Below are 16,917 nucleotides of genomic sequence, written 5' to 3' on the forward strand. Positions count from 1 at the left end.
ACGCTGAGGGAGGGACGCTGATTCTCTCTGCTCCGCTTCTTATCTTAATCATTATTTGTTTTAGTTTGTTTTTATTTATTGTCAGCATTGTAGCTGATAAGGTGGTTGAAACCTTAATTGAAACATGAGAAGAAAGCAAAACAAACGAACAACAAAGTTGAATAAGCAATTAGAAGAGAGACCTTCAGTTCGGGTATCCCTGGGAGAAGAGGTTTTTACATCTCAAGCAAACCAAACATTCCAAGTGGAGAAGGATATACTTTGTGAGCAACCAGGACACCTGCAGCAACCCCAGAATGAAATTAAGCTGAATTGCAGAGGTACTGAAGATATTTTCGAGGATACTCATGCTTTTGATAGATTAGGTGCTGGAATGAGAAGCAGCACGGTGGGGAGTTGTTCAGAATCAAAGTGTGAAGGCTACAAATCTTCCATTTCGGTTAGTAATGTAGGTGAAGTGGATGAGCCTTCTTTGATACTCTTGAATGACTCAGCTGATTTATCTCCCTCTACTCCCAGGATAGCGTCCTTACCCGATCCTAGTGAGGATTTTTCTTCTAATTTGGCTTTATTAGTGCTGGAATCTTTGAAATATCTTTTCCAACACCTTTCTAGAGTTTCAGAACAAATGGATCAGCTGGCTTTGGAATTGAAGAAACTATCTAAGTTTGTTTTAAATGATAAATGCAGGGCCCCTATAGCAACAAGTTTGAAGGAGAACCACCAGCCTGTTGATGCTAGTGTGCAGACAGAATTTCAGCCTCCACTCACAAACCAAATACCACCGTATGCTGGCTCCAGTATTCGTGGAGGGGTCTCCTCATCGGTTCATTCTGGATATCATAATTATGGAGAGAATGGGAGAATATCTTGGCTAATATACCAACCCAAACAACTCATTCTGGATATTTGTTTGAATTCAACCAATCGCCAGAGGTGGTATTCAAAAACCCTGATTTGTAGGTCTCTTTCTCAAATTTTGGCCTTCCCTGTACAAGCCATTGATTTGACGTCGTTTTCAGAACTCAGACCTTCTAAAGCGCATACGCTTAAACTTTTGCTTACATTTGATCATGCCTTGATCCCGCAATCTCTGATAAGAATGAGGAATTGTTTGGCTGTGTGGGAAATTTTTCCAACGAGGGTCTTTGAGGAGGTTGTGGACATGGATGTGAACCGGATGAATTCTCCTAACAAGGCTGTGAACCCTAGTTTGCCAGAGCGGATTCATACGCGGAAAGAGAATCCCCAGAAGGGAGTTCAAGGGAGACACCCCTCTTCTGTGGCGCAGAATCCTCCTCAGGACCTTTGGTCTGGAGACCCCATTTCGGATGGCCATGTTTCATCTAGCCCGATTCCCCAGCCTTCTGTTGAACACAAAGATCTATTTTTTACAACAATTTCGGAAGTTGGAACACTGTCAGAAGATCAGCTAAGCTGGGCTGTAAAATCAAGTGGTCAAAGAAAGTTGAAAATGAGTTGAATACCTTATATTATTCCCCTGAGGGAAGTAATTTGTATAACTTAATTGTGCTAGATCAATCGGGTCCACAAGCAATTATTGCATATGAGGACCTAGAAGGTATGTTGATTCAAAAGATTTCGCCCTCTAGCTACCCACCCCCTTCTTGTGTGCATAATGGGAAACAACCTAATAACTGGTAGGACCCGCATTGCAGGAGGCTGCGTGATCAGTTGAAAGGCATATATAGAGATTATAGATTGGGTTCAGATCACAATCTTCCACCTACATATTTTTTGATAAAGAAGGCCTACAAAAGGAGACTTAGATCTGCCAAGACTCAGGCATTAAAAAATACCTGGGGTAAGTTAATATTGGCTACAAACCAAGAAGACAGTCGTGCTTTTTGGAAAATTGTTTCGGTGACAAACCATTCTAATATGTTGTGTAGGATTCCAGCTAAAACATGGGAATCCCGTTTTTATGCTCTTTATAATGATGCTCAACCCACGCAGCTTTCTGCGTCACCTTCATTTGAGGTGTTACCCTTATGGCCCCCGGTTGGGTCAGATGAAATAGTTGATTTGCTTAGCCGTCTCAAAACTGGTAAAGCTCCAGGTCCTAACGCTGTTCTTCCTGAGGTTTTGCTAGCCAATGTGGAATGGTGGGCCCCCGTCTTAGCTAATCTGTTTACTTCAATAAGCAGTACTGGTATCTTCCCTGCTAAGTGGAGAATAGCAATAGTGGTTCCGATTTTTAAATGGGGTTCTCATCTTGACCCGTTTAACTACAGACCCATTAGCCTGCTTTCGGTAGTGGGCAAAGTACAGTATATGCCCTCTACCTGTTATCCAAATTTGAAACATGGATTTCTCACCAGCAGATCCTAGGGATCGAACAGGCAGGCTTCAGAGCTGGTCGTTCTACACTTGACCACTACATGATTTTGAACCATCTTGCATGCAAATATTCTAGTGCTCCCAAGGGTAGACTTTTTGCAGCTTTCATGGATTTAAAAGCTGCTTTTGACCTTATTTCTAGGGAATTATTATGGTCTAAGCTTGGGAAGTCCTCGATGGACAAAAGACTGTTGTTTTTGATTATGCAGCTCCATGTCGATTCCTCTATCCGAGTCAGATATGCTTCTAATGGGGCATTAACTGATCCAATTCCTGTCACTCGCGGGGTCAGGCAGGGTTGTGTTCTGGCCCCTACCTTGTTTAATCTTTTTATCAATGATTTAGCGCAGTGCTTAGAAAAGATGGATTCATACGCCCCAAAATTGGCTGACATTCGTGTGCCAGTGTTGCTGTACGTGAATGATGCGGTGCTATTGTCCCAGACTCGACTCGGTCTTCTTAGATTGCTGACAGCCTTTGCCCAATACTGCAGTGACAACAATTTATCTATTAACTATGAGAAATCTAAGGTCCTGGTTTTTACTAAAGCTAGGAAACTTTACAAGTGGGCGATAAATAAGGAAAATATCGAGCAGGTTTACAAATTTAAATATCTTGGTATACATTTCCAACATAATCTTAACTGGAAATCCCAAAGATTGTGTTCTATCTCTATTGCCCGTAAAACCCTTAACGCTTTTTTGCGATTTTACTATTCTAAAGGAGGCCAGTATATGCCTATGGCCCTCCAAGTTTTTCGAGCAAAGATTGTAGCCCAATTACTCTATGGTGTCCCACTTTGGATCCAGGGAGTAACACCAGAGATGGAAACGGTTCAGTCACTATTTCTTAGGGCTATCTTTGGGGTACCCAGGTGTGTTTCCTACTCTGCATTGTGTTTGGAATCTGGACTTTTTACTATTCTCTCCAAAGCATGGGAACTTACTTTTACCAGATGGATCAAACTTTGCTTGGATATTCAGGAGCCCTCCGATTTTCTGTTTCTATGGAGAGACTCCTTTCCCAGTTTTCGGCTGTCATGTGTTAACAACAAAATAATGCAAATGGGTCTATCTCCCTCTGAAATCCTACTCATGGGAAATGAGAAGGCGAAGGTTACACTCATACAACGCCTTCATGACATTGAGCGCCAGAATCTAGTTTCTAGGGGAAATAGGATCTGTTCCCCCCTGTTTTTTGGTATCATGCCCCCCTTGGGGAATAGCGGTGCTAAATATTTAGCTTTCCTACACTTTCCAAAGTTTAGGATAGCTTTTACTAGGGCTCACATGAATGTGTTGCCTTCAGCCCTTCTGGAAAAAAGATTTAAGAAGGGATCGTCAGATTATGGCCTATGCCCCTGTGGTGCAGGCCTCCCTGAAACAGTTTTGCATGTGCTGCTTCACTGTTCCCTGTACTCTGATACCAGGAAAGAGCTCATATTCCCCCTATTAGAGCATCTCCCAGGAAGAGCTGACCCCTTTTATTTGAATTTCTGTCTTGAGGATCGAGATAACAAGATTACTAAGGTGGTGGCAAAATTCTTCTATGTTGCTATTAGATTAAGATCCTGCTTAAGATCCAAATTTTAGGAGCTACTGTTTATTATTATGTACCATACTATTGTTGGTATATTTTGTTTTTAATCTTTCTTATTTTGTATGTTTTCTGTATGGCCTACGGCCGCAATAAATTGAATTGATTGCTGTAAACTTCATACAGTATGATCTTAATGGTGATCCGGTATCCTTCACAACATGAGCTCCATCTTCCTCCTCGTCTACTTCCCAGGTGTCTATAGAGAATTATATCCAGAAAGATGACTACAAATTTCTCTTTAAGCATTCTCCACCAAACTCCCTAGTTATAGACTGTGCGATGAGCAGTAAATCAGGCTTGAAACATTCTACTCCAGTCGACAAAGAGGACAGAAAGTTGAACTCTGTCAGCTGAAAAGTCTGTTCTTCCTCAGCTCTGGCTATGAAGTTAGTCAATTATATGACCCGTATGGCCAAATTCCACTATTCCATGGGTGGGTGGGATGTTCATCGATTACCTCAAAGACACCCCTGACTCTATCGAAAACAAGTTCAAAGATACGGTAGCTACGTCTGCAAACATTACACACCAGAACTTTACCACTGAAATACATCTTATGGAAAAGGAGTCTTGCACATTGGCTAGTGCCATATCCTTAAGGCAATATGCATGTCTCCACTCTTCCTCCTTGTAATAGCACATGAGAGACAAAATTGAAGACCTTCTCTTGGATGGAGACTGACTGTTTTAGTTCTCAAATGGAAGAGACTATGGAGTAAATGAAAAAATCAGTTACTGCTAAAACTTTCACCACCTCTTCCACTCAGCAATACCAGCCTCAGAAGTTTAGGAGGTTCGGCAAACTACAATAACAATATGGCCGTACTGACTGCAGAGACTTCAGGAAATCTTCCCAGAGCACCCAAAGGCATTCCTTCCCGCAAAGGCAACATCCTCAACCAAGGATCAAACCAAGCAGAGTCTTTGGCTCCCCAGTCTCCTTGCCTAATGGAACAACTAGTTCCATCAATCTCATCCCTTTCCTCACCACCTGACATTTTATTACTTCTAATGCCTAGGTGTTAGATATTATTTCCACTGGCTATGCTGTAGAATTTCACATACACACACTTTTCCTTGGCATAAAACACGCCCCCCCCCCCCACTCCTACACTATTTACAGAAGTCCAATAACTGTTTTCCAAAGGGGCAATAGAACCAGTTTTGAAGGAAAATCAATTGGCAGGGTTCTATTCCAATTACTTCAAAGTACCAAAAAGAGACAGGGGTCTCCTACCTATACTTGATCTTGATTTCTCAACAATTTCATTCTCACAAAAAGATTTCAGACGCTCACTCTGCAACAGCTCCTCCCTCTCCTAGCAGAGGAAGAGTGGCTTGTCACTCTTGATTTAAAAGATGCCTACTTTCACGTAGGGATTTGGCTGAAACACAAATCTGTGGTTCACCATAGGGGACCATGTTTACCAGTATATGGTCCTCCCATTCCTACTCTCCACAGCCCCAAACATCTGCACAAAATGCCTGAATGCCATTATTGCCCACCACAGGACAGAAAACATCACGATCTTTGCATTTCTGGACAACTGACTGATCACCTCTCCAGACGAAGCACTGTTCATCAATCACATCCAAGGTCACTGTTCTAGAGGATCTGGGGGTGCACGTAAATTGAAAAAAAAATCCTTCCTCCTCCCCTTACATGGGTGCCATCTTGGACACAAATGCAAAGCGAGCCTTTCTCCCAGAGGAGAGACGGCTCTCCATTGTATGTATGATCCAATCCTTGAGGTCCAGTCCCACCCAGGAGGCACAATCCATCTGTTCCTTGGGCTTGATGGTGTCTTGTACTCTACTGTTTGTTACACTAGGCTACATATGTGTGATGCTGTCAGTTGTGGTTTGTTTCAAAATTCAAGCCGAATGCAGAAAGTCAGCAGCTGCAACTTCTGTTACCACAAACTATTTGGGACTCCCTATTCTAGTGGACTCATCCAGGGAATCTAAGAACAGGTATACCATTTCAACCTCCTTTCCCCACAATGACTGTGACCACAGATGCCTCCCTAAAGGGGTGGGGGTACACATTGTGCAGGGCTTCATGCGCAGGACCTCTGGAACTGCAAACACTCGCTCCTCCATATAAACTCCTATAACACTTGGCTCTCAAGTTCTTCCTACCAATTCTGAGTGGCAAAATGGTCCAAGTCCTACTGGACAACATGACTGCTATCGCATCCTGAGGAAGTGGACAAAATGCCTTGGACTGTACATCCCACAACCTTTTCTCTTGACCCTTGCCCAACTTGGCTTATCTCATCTGAAAATCACATTATTAGGGAGGGTCTAGTAAATGTTATAAATGCTTTTCTGAGGGAGGGCAGGACGTCTCCCTGTCTTAAGGAGGCTATTATTACACCACTTTTGAAGAAAGCTACATTGGATCCCTCAGCTAATTACAGACCTGTTTCTAATCTTCCATGGTTGGGCAAGGTGATTGAACGGGTGGTGGCCTCTCAGCTCCAGGCAGTTTTGGATGATGCAGATTTAGACCCATTTCAAACTGGCTGTGGGGTTGAGACTACCTTGGTCAGCCTGATGGATGATCTCCAACTGGCTATCGACAGAGGGAGTGTGACTCTGCTGATCCTTTTGGTTCTCTCTGCGGCTTTCGATACCATTGACCATGGTATCCTTTTGGACCACCTGAGGGAGGTGGGATTGGGTGGCACTGTTTTACAGTGGTTCTGCTCCTACCTATCTGGCAGATTCCAGATGGTGTTGCTTGTAGACTGTTGTTCCGCTAAGCAAGAACTGGAGTTCCACATGGCTTCATACTGTCTCCAATGCTCTTTAACATCTACATGAAACTGCTGGGAGAGATCATCAGGTGGTTTGGTGCTGGGTGTTATCAATATGCTGATGACACCCAGATCTACTTCTCTATGCCACCCTCATCAGGAAATGGCAAAACTTCCTTAAATGCCTGCCTGCAGGCAGTAATGGGCTGGATAAGGGATAACAAACTGAAGTTGAATCCAAATAAGACAGAGGTACTGACTGTGGGGGGACAGGACCTGACAGATGGTTTAGATCTGTTTCTTCTGGATGGAGTTACATTCCCCCTGAAAGATCAGGTACGTAACTTGGGAGTGCTCATGGACGCAAAACTCTCTCTGGTTTCTTAGGTTGAGGCAGTGGCCAGGAATGCTTTTTATCAGTTTCGGCTGATATGTCAGCTACGTCCATTTCTAGAGGCAAATGACCTGAAAACAGTGGTACATATGCTGGTAATCTCCAGGCTTAACTACTGTAATGAGCTCTACGTGGGGCTGCCTTTTATGCGTAGTCTGGAAACTATATTTGGTAAAGAGTGCGGCAGAAGAACTGCACTGGGTGTCAATATGTTTCCAGGTGAAATACAAAGTTCTGGTTCTTATCTATAAAACCCTTAACGACTTGGGTCTAGGCTATTTAAGATAGCGCCTTCTTTGTCGTAAACCCTGCCGCCTGTTACAATCTTCTGGAGAGGTCCAGTTACAGTTGCCAACAGCTCGTTTGGTGGTGACCCATGGCTGGCTTTCGGATATGCTCTCTACTGAAATAAGAGCATCTCCTTCTCTGTTTGTTTTCAGAAAGAACCTCAAGACTCTCCTGTTTTTGCAGGCTTTTAATTAGAATTAAATTTAATAATTTTAAAAACTTGTTTTAATATCTATTTTATTTTACTTTTATTGTCATGTATTTTAATTTGTATCTTTTAAATATTTTAAATTTTGTACAGCGCCTAGAGATGTACATATGAGGTGTACATGCACAGAACTGTGCTTTCCTCAGTGCTAGGAGAGCCCTTTAAGAGAGACTCTCTTAAGAGCTATGTGGGGAAATCACTGGGAAGAGATATAATTCCCATTACTCTGCATGCCTTCCAAGAGCGAGTAGAGGCCCAAGAGGGCTCCATTGCCCTTCACGGAGCCCCACAGTTGCTGGACACAGCACTCCATGATGGGAATGATCATCTCTGCGAGATGCCAGGGGAACTATGCAGAGTATTCATCTTAGGCCAAAGCTTCACACAGGCCCAATAAAAAATTAGTCAGGAAGCTGCTCTTGGGGTTGATGGAGGCTGTCATTGGCCCCCAGATCTTACACTGAAGAACGCTAGTCATTTGATTAACCCTTCGTCCCCTTTGGTCAAATCAAGACTGCTGCGGCAGAAGGGGGAAATAAGCATAGAAGGAAGTGATGGTGTGGTACCTCTTTCGATAGCTCCAGCTCTGAACTCCACAAGCTGCTCGAATTACATTCTGGTAATCAAAAGTTTGACATTACTGAGCAGCAACCTTATTTATTTATACTCTACATAGATAATTCTCATCTCGCCATTCTACAGTCCAAGGTATTTTACTTACATTGAAACATAATGGCATAAGCAAAACACTTTCCCTCCACTGAGCTGCTTTGTCAAATAGTGTTTGAATCTCTAAAATGTTTGATGTTATTTAAAACAACAACAACAAAACAGCAGCAGCTTTAGCTGATTTCCTAGAAGCATGCACACCCTAGCCTTGGCAGAACTGAATTGGCAAAACATTCTAAAGAACAAAAAAGAATTGGGGAAAGGAAATGTCACATTCTCCTTAGGTTTGTTTATCCTTCATTTTGGGGTCTCCTATCTTGCATTATTACAGTGCTCACTCAGAATAATCAAATTCCATATTATAATGTATTCTCAGTTTTCAGCCTTTAGATAGAACTTTTTACTTGGATGCCCATGAGGTCTGCAAAATTATAGCTATGTGAACATAACTTGATCCTGAACTGCTTACAAATTATTTTTAGATTTCAAAAATATCTCTGCATTCAATAGAAGAAAAACAGGCAGAAGAGCTTCCAGTGCTCAGTCAGGAAGAACTTGAGGCGATTAATGAGCCAGGCATAGCCAAACAAATCGCTCTTTTAGAAACTCAGTGTCATGAAATGAAGCCAAACTTGGGCGCCATTGCTGAATATAATAAAAAGGTAAGTGTTAAATTATTTACCACTGTTGTCATAGCACACTGGCAACCAACTATAGATGAGATTGGTCTGAGAATACTGTGCATCTGTTCCCATAACTTCTGAATTTTGTTTGTCATTGGGAAACACCCCCTCAGAGACGCAGCTGTTCTGTGGCAGCAGTCCCTATGGAACTCATATTATAAACAACTGGATAAATCATGTAAAGCATTAGTTCTCAAATTGTGGTCTGTGAGCTCCATCTAGGTGGTTTGCAGAACAGTAGAGAATATCTGTAATTCACCTGGCACTCAATTTTTTAACTTGATATATTTAACACATTTGTATACTGCCCAAAATGCAAGTCTTGATATGAGTAATATACTTTGATGTTTAGAATAAAAGCAGTTTATGAATGGTCCACTGAAACCCCAAGCAATTCTCATGTGGTCCACGCACACAGAGTATAAGATTCTCTGATATAATGCATCTCCACACGAGCCATCAAGTGAGTTGTATACTAATGGCTTCTTGGTGGAGTATCACAAAGAATTGTGTTTAACTCGTGTAGGAGTCTTAAAGTTTGTCCTAGCCCTGTGATGGTGATCCACGGAAACTGAAGCTAAAAGATAAAGCTATCCTTGGTGGTGTCAGGTGCTGTTCATCAAATTACTCCTGCAGAAAGAAAGATGCCATTCCAGTGGAAATCTGAACATTTTCATCTCTCTTTACCTTTGTCTGTAGTATTGGTAATAGTGCCTCCTAGTCTTCTAAGGGTGTGCTAAGTGAAGATTGCCCAGAACTAATAGAGTTAGGGAAGGCAAAGAGAGATGGGTGGTCTGTAAAAAGTGCATCATATTATATTCAGGGACTGTTCTGCTTCAGAGGAGTCTCTGATCCAGTTCAGTGTCATGGTGGGGTTGAGGGCAGGGGTCCTGCTTTGCTTCACGCCGAACAGTCTGACCTACTGAAGTTTCCGCAATCTTTATTCTTAAAAGTAGTTACAGGACCAGGCAGGAGACAGGCCTGCAGCCTCAGAAAGACTAAAATTCCCGGGAGCACCCACACCATTCCCAGGATTCGAGAAGAATGTAAATAAAAGATAAGCTGTGGGAGATGCTGCCTACTCCCTCATCACTGGGAGCAATGATACAGGAAAGTGGCCTATCTCCTGCCTGCTCCTATAAGTATCCTTCAGAGATGGGGGTGGGAGAGGCTGAGTAGTTTAGTCTGGTTTGTTTTGGGAGCAATGATACAGGAAAGTGGCCTATCTCCTGCCTGCTCCTATAAGTATCCTTCAGGGATGGGGGTGGGAGAGGCTGAGTAGTTTAGTCTGGTTTGTTTTGCTTTGGCCCCAACCAGATGATGCTTCAGGCCAAAGCCAAATAGGCCCCTAAAGCTTTGCTCAGCCCTATTAATTGTGTGTGTGTGTGAGCGCACAAATACAGTAATACATTTAGGAGCCTTACACATCTAAATTCACATTTGCAGTGTTTCCAAGAAGGTGATGGTTGCTTCACTCTTTCACAACATATGGTGCACTGAAAGTCCCATCATGACTAACTTATATTAATTTCAGTAGAACTACTCATGAGTAATTTAGTCTGGATGTCAGTCAGTGGGTATGCAACTGTTGGCCAACAAACTGCACATGTGTTTAAAGAAATTGATAATGATAGCTGCTGGAAAGAACAAATAATTAATCCTCCAGTAAGTGAATTTAATAAATATTTAGTTTCACTGCATTGATTTATTTTCTTTCTAGGAAGAACTGTACTTGAAACGTGTTGCAGAGCTGGATGAAATTACCAATGAGAGGGATAACTTTAGGCAAGCTTATGAAGATCTTAGAAAACAAAGGCTTAATGAATTTATGGGAGGATTTAATGTAATAACAAACAAACTAAAGGAAAACTATCAAATGCTTACATTAGGAGGTGATGCAGAGCTAGAGCTTGTAGACAGTCTGGATCCTTTCTCTGAAGGAATCATGTTCAGGTTGGTATTACTTATACCTTGAGTTAAATGAAGCCATTTTAAAAACATGATGCTGCTTTTACGACTTGAACGTGTGCATACTTGTGCTTATTAAATATTTACAGCAGAATTAGCCATACTGTCTGTTACTATTTGTGGCAGAAGATCAAAGAGAGAGATGCTCTAGTGTGTTGAAATAGATGTTTAGGAATGACACTTCACTCGGTGGGAATGCTTGGCTGACAGTGTTCAGAATAGTTTGTACTAATATTGCTACAGTGGCATTCTGGGCGTCTTCCACTAAATCTTCCTTTTGGTTCCTATCTTGTTATAAAATGTTAATAGCAAATGCTCTGGTTCATTGAATTGAGTAAGTGTAGGTGCTTCTTTGAAATATTTTACAGTAGACTCTTCTGAAGTGAGATGTTAAATACTTAAAACTTGGGATAAGTTGATTTTTGTATTCTTACACCATCAACGCCTATCTTTTGGTGACCTAGAACATGTTAAACCTGCATACAGGTTAAATTCCCAATATTTCCACTTAAAAGAATCTCAGGTAGGATGGCTGGGGAGGCCCTTTGTCTGAAACCTGCTGCCAGGTGGACTTGATTGTCATATGCTTGAATGGACCAATGGTCAGGCTCACATAAGGCATGACATTCAATTGTATGTAGGGTTAGTGGCTAGGAGTATGAAGCAAGAGGTCCTGGGCTCACAATTTTACTTCTGACACTGTAAACGTTGACCCCAGACTTTTGAAATTTTGCTCATGGGCATACATTTCTAAGCCTCAGTCCCAATTTGCACTGGGGGGGCAGGAATTCTGTCCCATCACATGACACTGTTGTACAGATTACTGCAAGAATATGTATAACATGCTAAGCACAACACAGAAGCTTAGTGATACTGATAAAGTGAAACCAAAAACAAATAAGTACTTGAATATATTCTTCTTTCCTCCTTTTAGTGTTCGACCACCAAAGAAAAGCTGGAAGAAGATATTTAATTTGTCTGGTGGGGAGAAGACACTTAGCTCACTGGCTTTAGTTTTTGCCCTTCATCATTATAAGCCAACGCCCCTGTACTTCATGGATGAAATTGATGCAGCCCTTGATTTTAAAAATGTATCCATCGTAGCATTTTACATATATGTAAGTACTGCAGAAGTTTCTGTTAACCAAACATCATTTTATTAGTCTTAAAACTAGTTCTCACTTTGCATAAAACAATTGGAACAGATCTTTAAGCATATCTACATCTCGCATCCATGAATAGTAGTATTTTGAAAAGCATTCAACACATATGGAAGGATTCTTGATGTGCAGCTTTTAAAATGCTAGGACAGTCATAGCCAATCTTTTGGGTCAATGTGCCACAATCGAAGTCCAAAGCATGTGGTAGTCCCATCCTTGTGTGCAGCAGGGTTTTACTTCTAGCCAGTCCTTCAAGTACAGGCATATCTGCACTTATAACCTAGCACATATATATTAAGGCATATGTTGTTGTGTCATATTAGGTCCTTCTATCTAAACTTAAACTGTACTGTGTATAGTTCTTGGTAATTTTGGATTTTTAAACTTATTCTTGTTTTGAATGTGTGTTTGATATTATATCCTGCTCTTTTTAATAGGCTCAGAGTAGTGTACAGCATGTTTAAAATTAAACTTGCCCTGAGGGGACTTGCAAAAAACTTACAATATTTTTGGGGGGGATGGGTGTCCGGAGGGCGGTTGGTTTTCCTCAGAATGATGGCAGGGTCTTGCTGCTTTGCCTCAACCTCTGCTGCAGCCTGATGACAATGGCTGTGGAGGAGGGCTTGACTGAGGAGGGGAAATATGTTACAGTCCTAAATACACTTGTAAGTTCCATTGAAATAAATACAACTTACCATAAACATGATTATCAGAATCCTAGTCCTCATTTAATAATAATATTAAATGTAAAATTAGTGTAGTGATTGAATGTGGAAGTTCTGAAAAACATTTCAGGACATGTTCGCCCGTTCAATAAACAATCTAACATTGTAGAAAACTTACAGCTTTATTTATTTGTTAGTTGGCAGATTTAAATACCAACTTCCATTAAAATAATCCCAAGGCAGTTTACAGTACAGGAGAATCTTGTTAATCGCAGGTTCTGTACCCACGGTTTCGCATATTGGCGGTTGGGTAATTGACACCTGACCTCAGTATATGCAGGGGGCAGGGTTAAACCTGCATATCTGCCGGTCGATGGGGGCCGGAAAGGACCTCAAAGGTCCTTTCTGTTCGCCTATTTGGTTTTGGAAGCCATTTTATGGCTGTTTTTGAAAAAGGGGGGGAAATGCAATTTTCAGCCCTTAGGTGGTGGGGGCCACTGAAGGACTGCTGGGGAACCATGGAGCACAGTAGAGAACTTTGCTGTGCCTTTTGTTTGGGGCCCATTTTTCAGACAATTTCTTTTAAAAACTGAGAAAAGAATCTGCCACTTTCAGCCCTTGGGGGGCACTGGGGACTACTGGAGACCCATGGAGCATGTTAGGGTACTTTGCAGTGCTTTCTTTTGTATTTGGGGGGCGTTTTTTGGCCAGTTTCTTTTTTTAGACATGGGAACACAATTTTTGGCTTTTATCAGCCGTTTCCCCCTCAGACTTGGGAACCTGACCCCAACGATTCCATTGCCCTATTTACTCAGTATTTGCGGTTTTGGTATCCGCAGCACTAGCCAGGAACGGAACCCCCATGAATACCAAGGTTTTCCTGTATATTTAAAACAATACAAATATGTTAAATAAAACAATACAAATATTACATTTCAATATTAAAAATATTACTATTTTAGTAACTGAAAAAAAGTAAAGGTGGTTCATCAAAAGTCTGGGCAGTGCTTTAGTGTTCCCCAAATGTTTAATACCTAGAACTCCTGTGAACTTTGAATTGGCAGCTTCATAGCGGGGAACTGGCTGATCTGGATCGAGATCCATAAGTATGGGTTCTGCCCCTGTGCAGAGACCACGTGGTAGCCATGCCTCAGCTTGTCAAGGCGTCCAAGCCCCGCCCGCACACTGGCTGTGTGCTATTTAAGGGTGGGCTGGGCGCCATATTCCTCAGTTCTTTTCCAACCGCCATAGTGTTTAGACTTCGGTCTGTTGCCTCCTGTCGGTAAAGTTCCTCCGTGAGTTCGTCTGTATTTCTTTAAAAAAAACACGGACTTTAAGTACTTCTGTGTATGACCTTGGACTGCCTGATGATCTGTGTTTGGTAAATTGACCCTATTTTGGCTGACGAACTTGACTGGTTTTTTTCTGACCCAGAACAGCCCTGACTATTTGCTTGCACGCCCCATTGTGGCTGAGGAGAAAAAGACCTTCAAATGGTGCTACGGCTGTAAAGCCAAGCTTCCCTCGAAGGATCTGCATGACTTGTGCTTACTATGTTTGGGAGAGGAGCACAACATCTCAACCTGCAGAATATTTATCATTTTGGAAACAAATGCGCAAGAACAGAGCGCTTCATTTGAGGGCCACAATTTATGACAAGGTCTTGAGCCCCTCGACACCAGGCAAGCCTCGTCTGCTGACTTCGGGGTCGAAATCGCCTGCAAAATCAGCATCGGCTCCTCCCTTGTTATCGACACCCCATCACTCGAAGTCAACTAAGTCGACCTTGGTGTCGACGCCGGCCTGCCCGGCACTGCACCCCTCTGCTTCAACATCGACAACCCGCCATTTATATACGACACCGTCTTCAGCTTCGAGATCCGCTTCTGTTTCCACGAAGCTCACACGCTCGACGCCAACAAACAAAAATATTGTCTCTACGTCGAGACCTCCTCTCCTGCGTCTTCACCACCATCGAAACACCAGAGGACAATCGATCTGACACGCACCCTGTCTCCACTGTCGGCTCCACATTCGCCCTTGGCTCCACACCGCTCCCCGACATCGGAGACGGCGCCGGTCGCTTCGATGCCGGCTGACATTGAACATCCACCTCCGGTGCTGTCCACCTCGATATCAAGGGCACGATCCCTGTCTCCTGCCAGGACACTGATTGCCTCTTCAGCTCCACCATAACCAGGGATCCGAAGTGCTGTACCACCAACATCAACTCTCAATACCCCCATGGTTTCGATGTCGAGGAGGGTGTCACCCAGTTGCAGACCCCATTACCGACCTTTGATGTCGACGACAAGGAAACACAAACGAACGCCACGGCTGCTGTAGATCCCACGACTGCACAGACCCTTCTTTCGATGCTGGATTCAACATCGAGCACACCTTCAACATCAACCTTTAAAGGATTTTCTCCATCAAATGTTGAGCCGAATGCTATGATTGTCCCATTGGACAACACCTTGTTGGCTATCCACATGCATGACTCTATTTGACACACTTGTGGCTTCATAAATCAGACACCAACCACGGCACCTGAAACCAGCGGAATGGGGACCTGTTCTCCTGGTGCCCCATATTCGGATGATCCAGCAAGGGCATGGAGGCCATATACTCCTCTAACCTCTACGTTAGCAGTCTCAACACTACCTCAACGTCCTTTGAGGGTTCCGACTTATGTCACAAGGGCATCTCAGACCTCACGGGTACAAACGGATCGACAATGTACTCAAACTATCCTGCCACAACTATGGTCCATAGGCACACAAATGTGTCCTCCACCTTCAACATGCAATGTCACCGCGGAAACACAAACAGTTGTGCCCTCTTCACCAGTGGCATTGGAATCTGAACATTATGGGTCCTCTGACTTTGAATCCAATCCAGAGGATGGAGATTCCTCTGTGGACACACCCACCCACCCGTGGATGTGCCACCTACAACATACGTGTCTCCTAATGAGGAGATGAAATCATATCACAAACCCATACGTGCCATGGCAGAAGCACTTGGCCTGGACATTCAGTCACAATTGGCTACAATTGATGATCCAGTCTATAACTTTATGTTGCAGACGCAGGCTACCCAACTAGCAGCCTTACACATGCTTCCAGTGATTACTAGGGCAGCCAAATGTGCACGGGACGTACTCCACACCTCGACACCGACAAGTAAGAGGTTGTAGAACATGTACCGTATACAAGAAAAGGATAACACTTATTTGTTAAAGCATCCTGCACCTAATTCCCTTGTAGTGGACTGTGCGGCCTCCTTAAAAACGGGAAAACACTATTCGACAGCTCCTGAGAAGGAAGGCCGTAAACTGGATTTGCTGGGCAGGAAGACTTATTCCACTTCATGTCTGTCCATTAAGGTGGTGAATTATGCCCCCTGTACAGCCAAATATTCTCAAAGCATTTGGGAAACCCTGCAGGATGAGTTTGACTCTTTATCCCCAGAGGATTTCAAGAAGAGATACCAGTAGCCTCTTGAGAGATCAGCAGACCTGATGCGACAACAACTGGTCATTGCTAAACACCTCATGGAGTCGGAGTCACGCTCCTTGACCGCGGCAGTCACGCTCCGTAGACATGCTTGGCTGCGTTCTACCAGCCTACAAACGGACATGAAAGAAACAGTCGAGGGCCTGGCATTTGATGGTACCGGGCTCTTCAGTGAATCCAGAGACTCCACTATGGAGCAGCTCAAAAAGTCAAAATTCACAGCTAAAACATTTACGGCTCAGGCTTCCACTTCGGCCTATACCCCAAAGTATTGCGCGTATTCAGGGAGACAACGGTCTTCTGTCAGCAAGATCATCGAGACTTCAGAAAACAATACCCGACATACAATAAACGACCCTATCAGGGCAACAACAAGTCTTCTCAATTTCAACATTCGAAGCAACCTGAATCTCAGAAGCGCCTTTGAGATTCAGGACCGCCCACGTTCTCCACTCCACTACCCATCCCCGCCAGCAGGGGCCTTACCACCAATGCCAAGCAACAACATCAGCCTGGCAAGTGGCACCATATAACATCAGACCAGTGGGTCCTGAAAATAATATCGTCGGTTTACGCTATAGGGTTCAGGACTGCTCCACATTATTCGGGGATGAGGATCACTTCACCCTCAAACCTTACAGG

General features: G+C 43.2%; 1 protein-coding gene across 7 annotated transcripts in view; it reads left to right on the top strand.

Moving 5' to 3' along the window:
• The window catches only part of SMC4 (structural maintenance of chromosomes 4), a 96,707-nt gene that overhangs the window by 75,852 nt on the left and 3,938 nt on the right, over positions 1 to 16,917 (top strand). For all 7 annotated transcript variants that reach the window (XM_053313023.1, XM_053313026.1, XM_053313022.1 and 4 more), the window contains 3 exons: positions 8,764 to 8,943; positions 10,685 to 10,917; positions 11,867 to 12,050. In XM_053313023.1, coding sequence (XP_053168998.1) covers positions 8,764 to 8,943; positions 10,685 to 10,917; positions 11,867 to 12,050 — 597 coding nt within the window. The remainder of the gene's footprint in view (positions 1 to 8,763; positions 8,944 to 10,684; positions 10,918 to 11,866; positions 12,051 to 16,917) is intronic.

Source organism: Hemicordylus capensis, chromosome 3 (assembly GCF_027244095.1).
Source record: "Hemicordylus capensis ecotype Gifberg chromosome 3, rHemCap1.1.pri, whole genome shotgun sequence".
Classification (NCBI taxonomy): Eukaryota; Metazoa; Chordata; class Lepidosauria; order Squamata; family Cordylidae; genus Hemicordylus; species Hemicordylus capensis.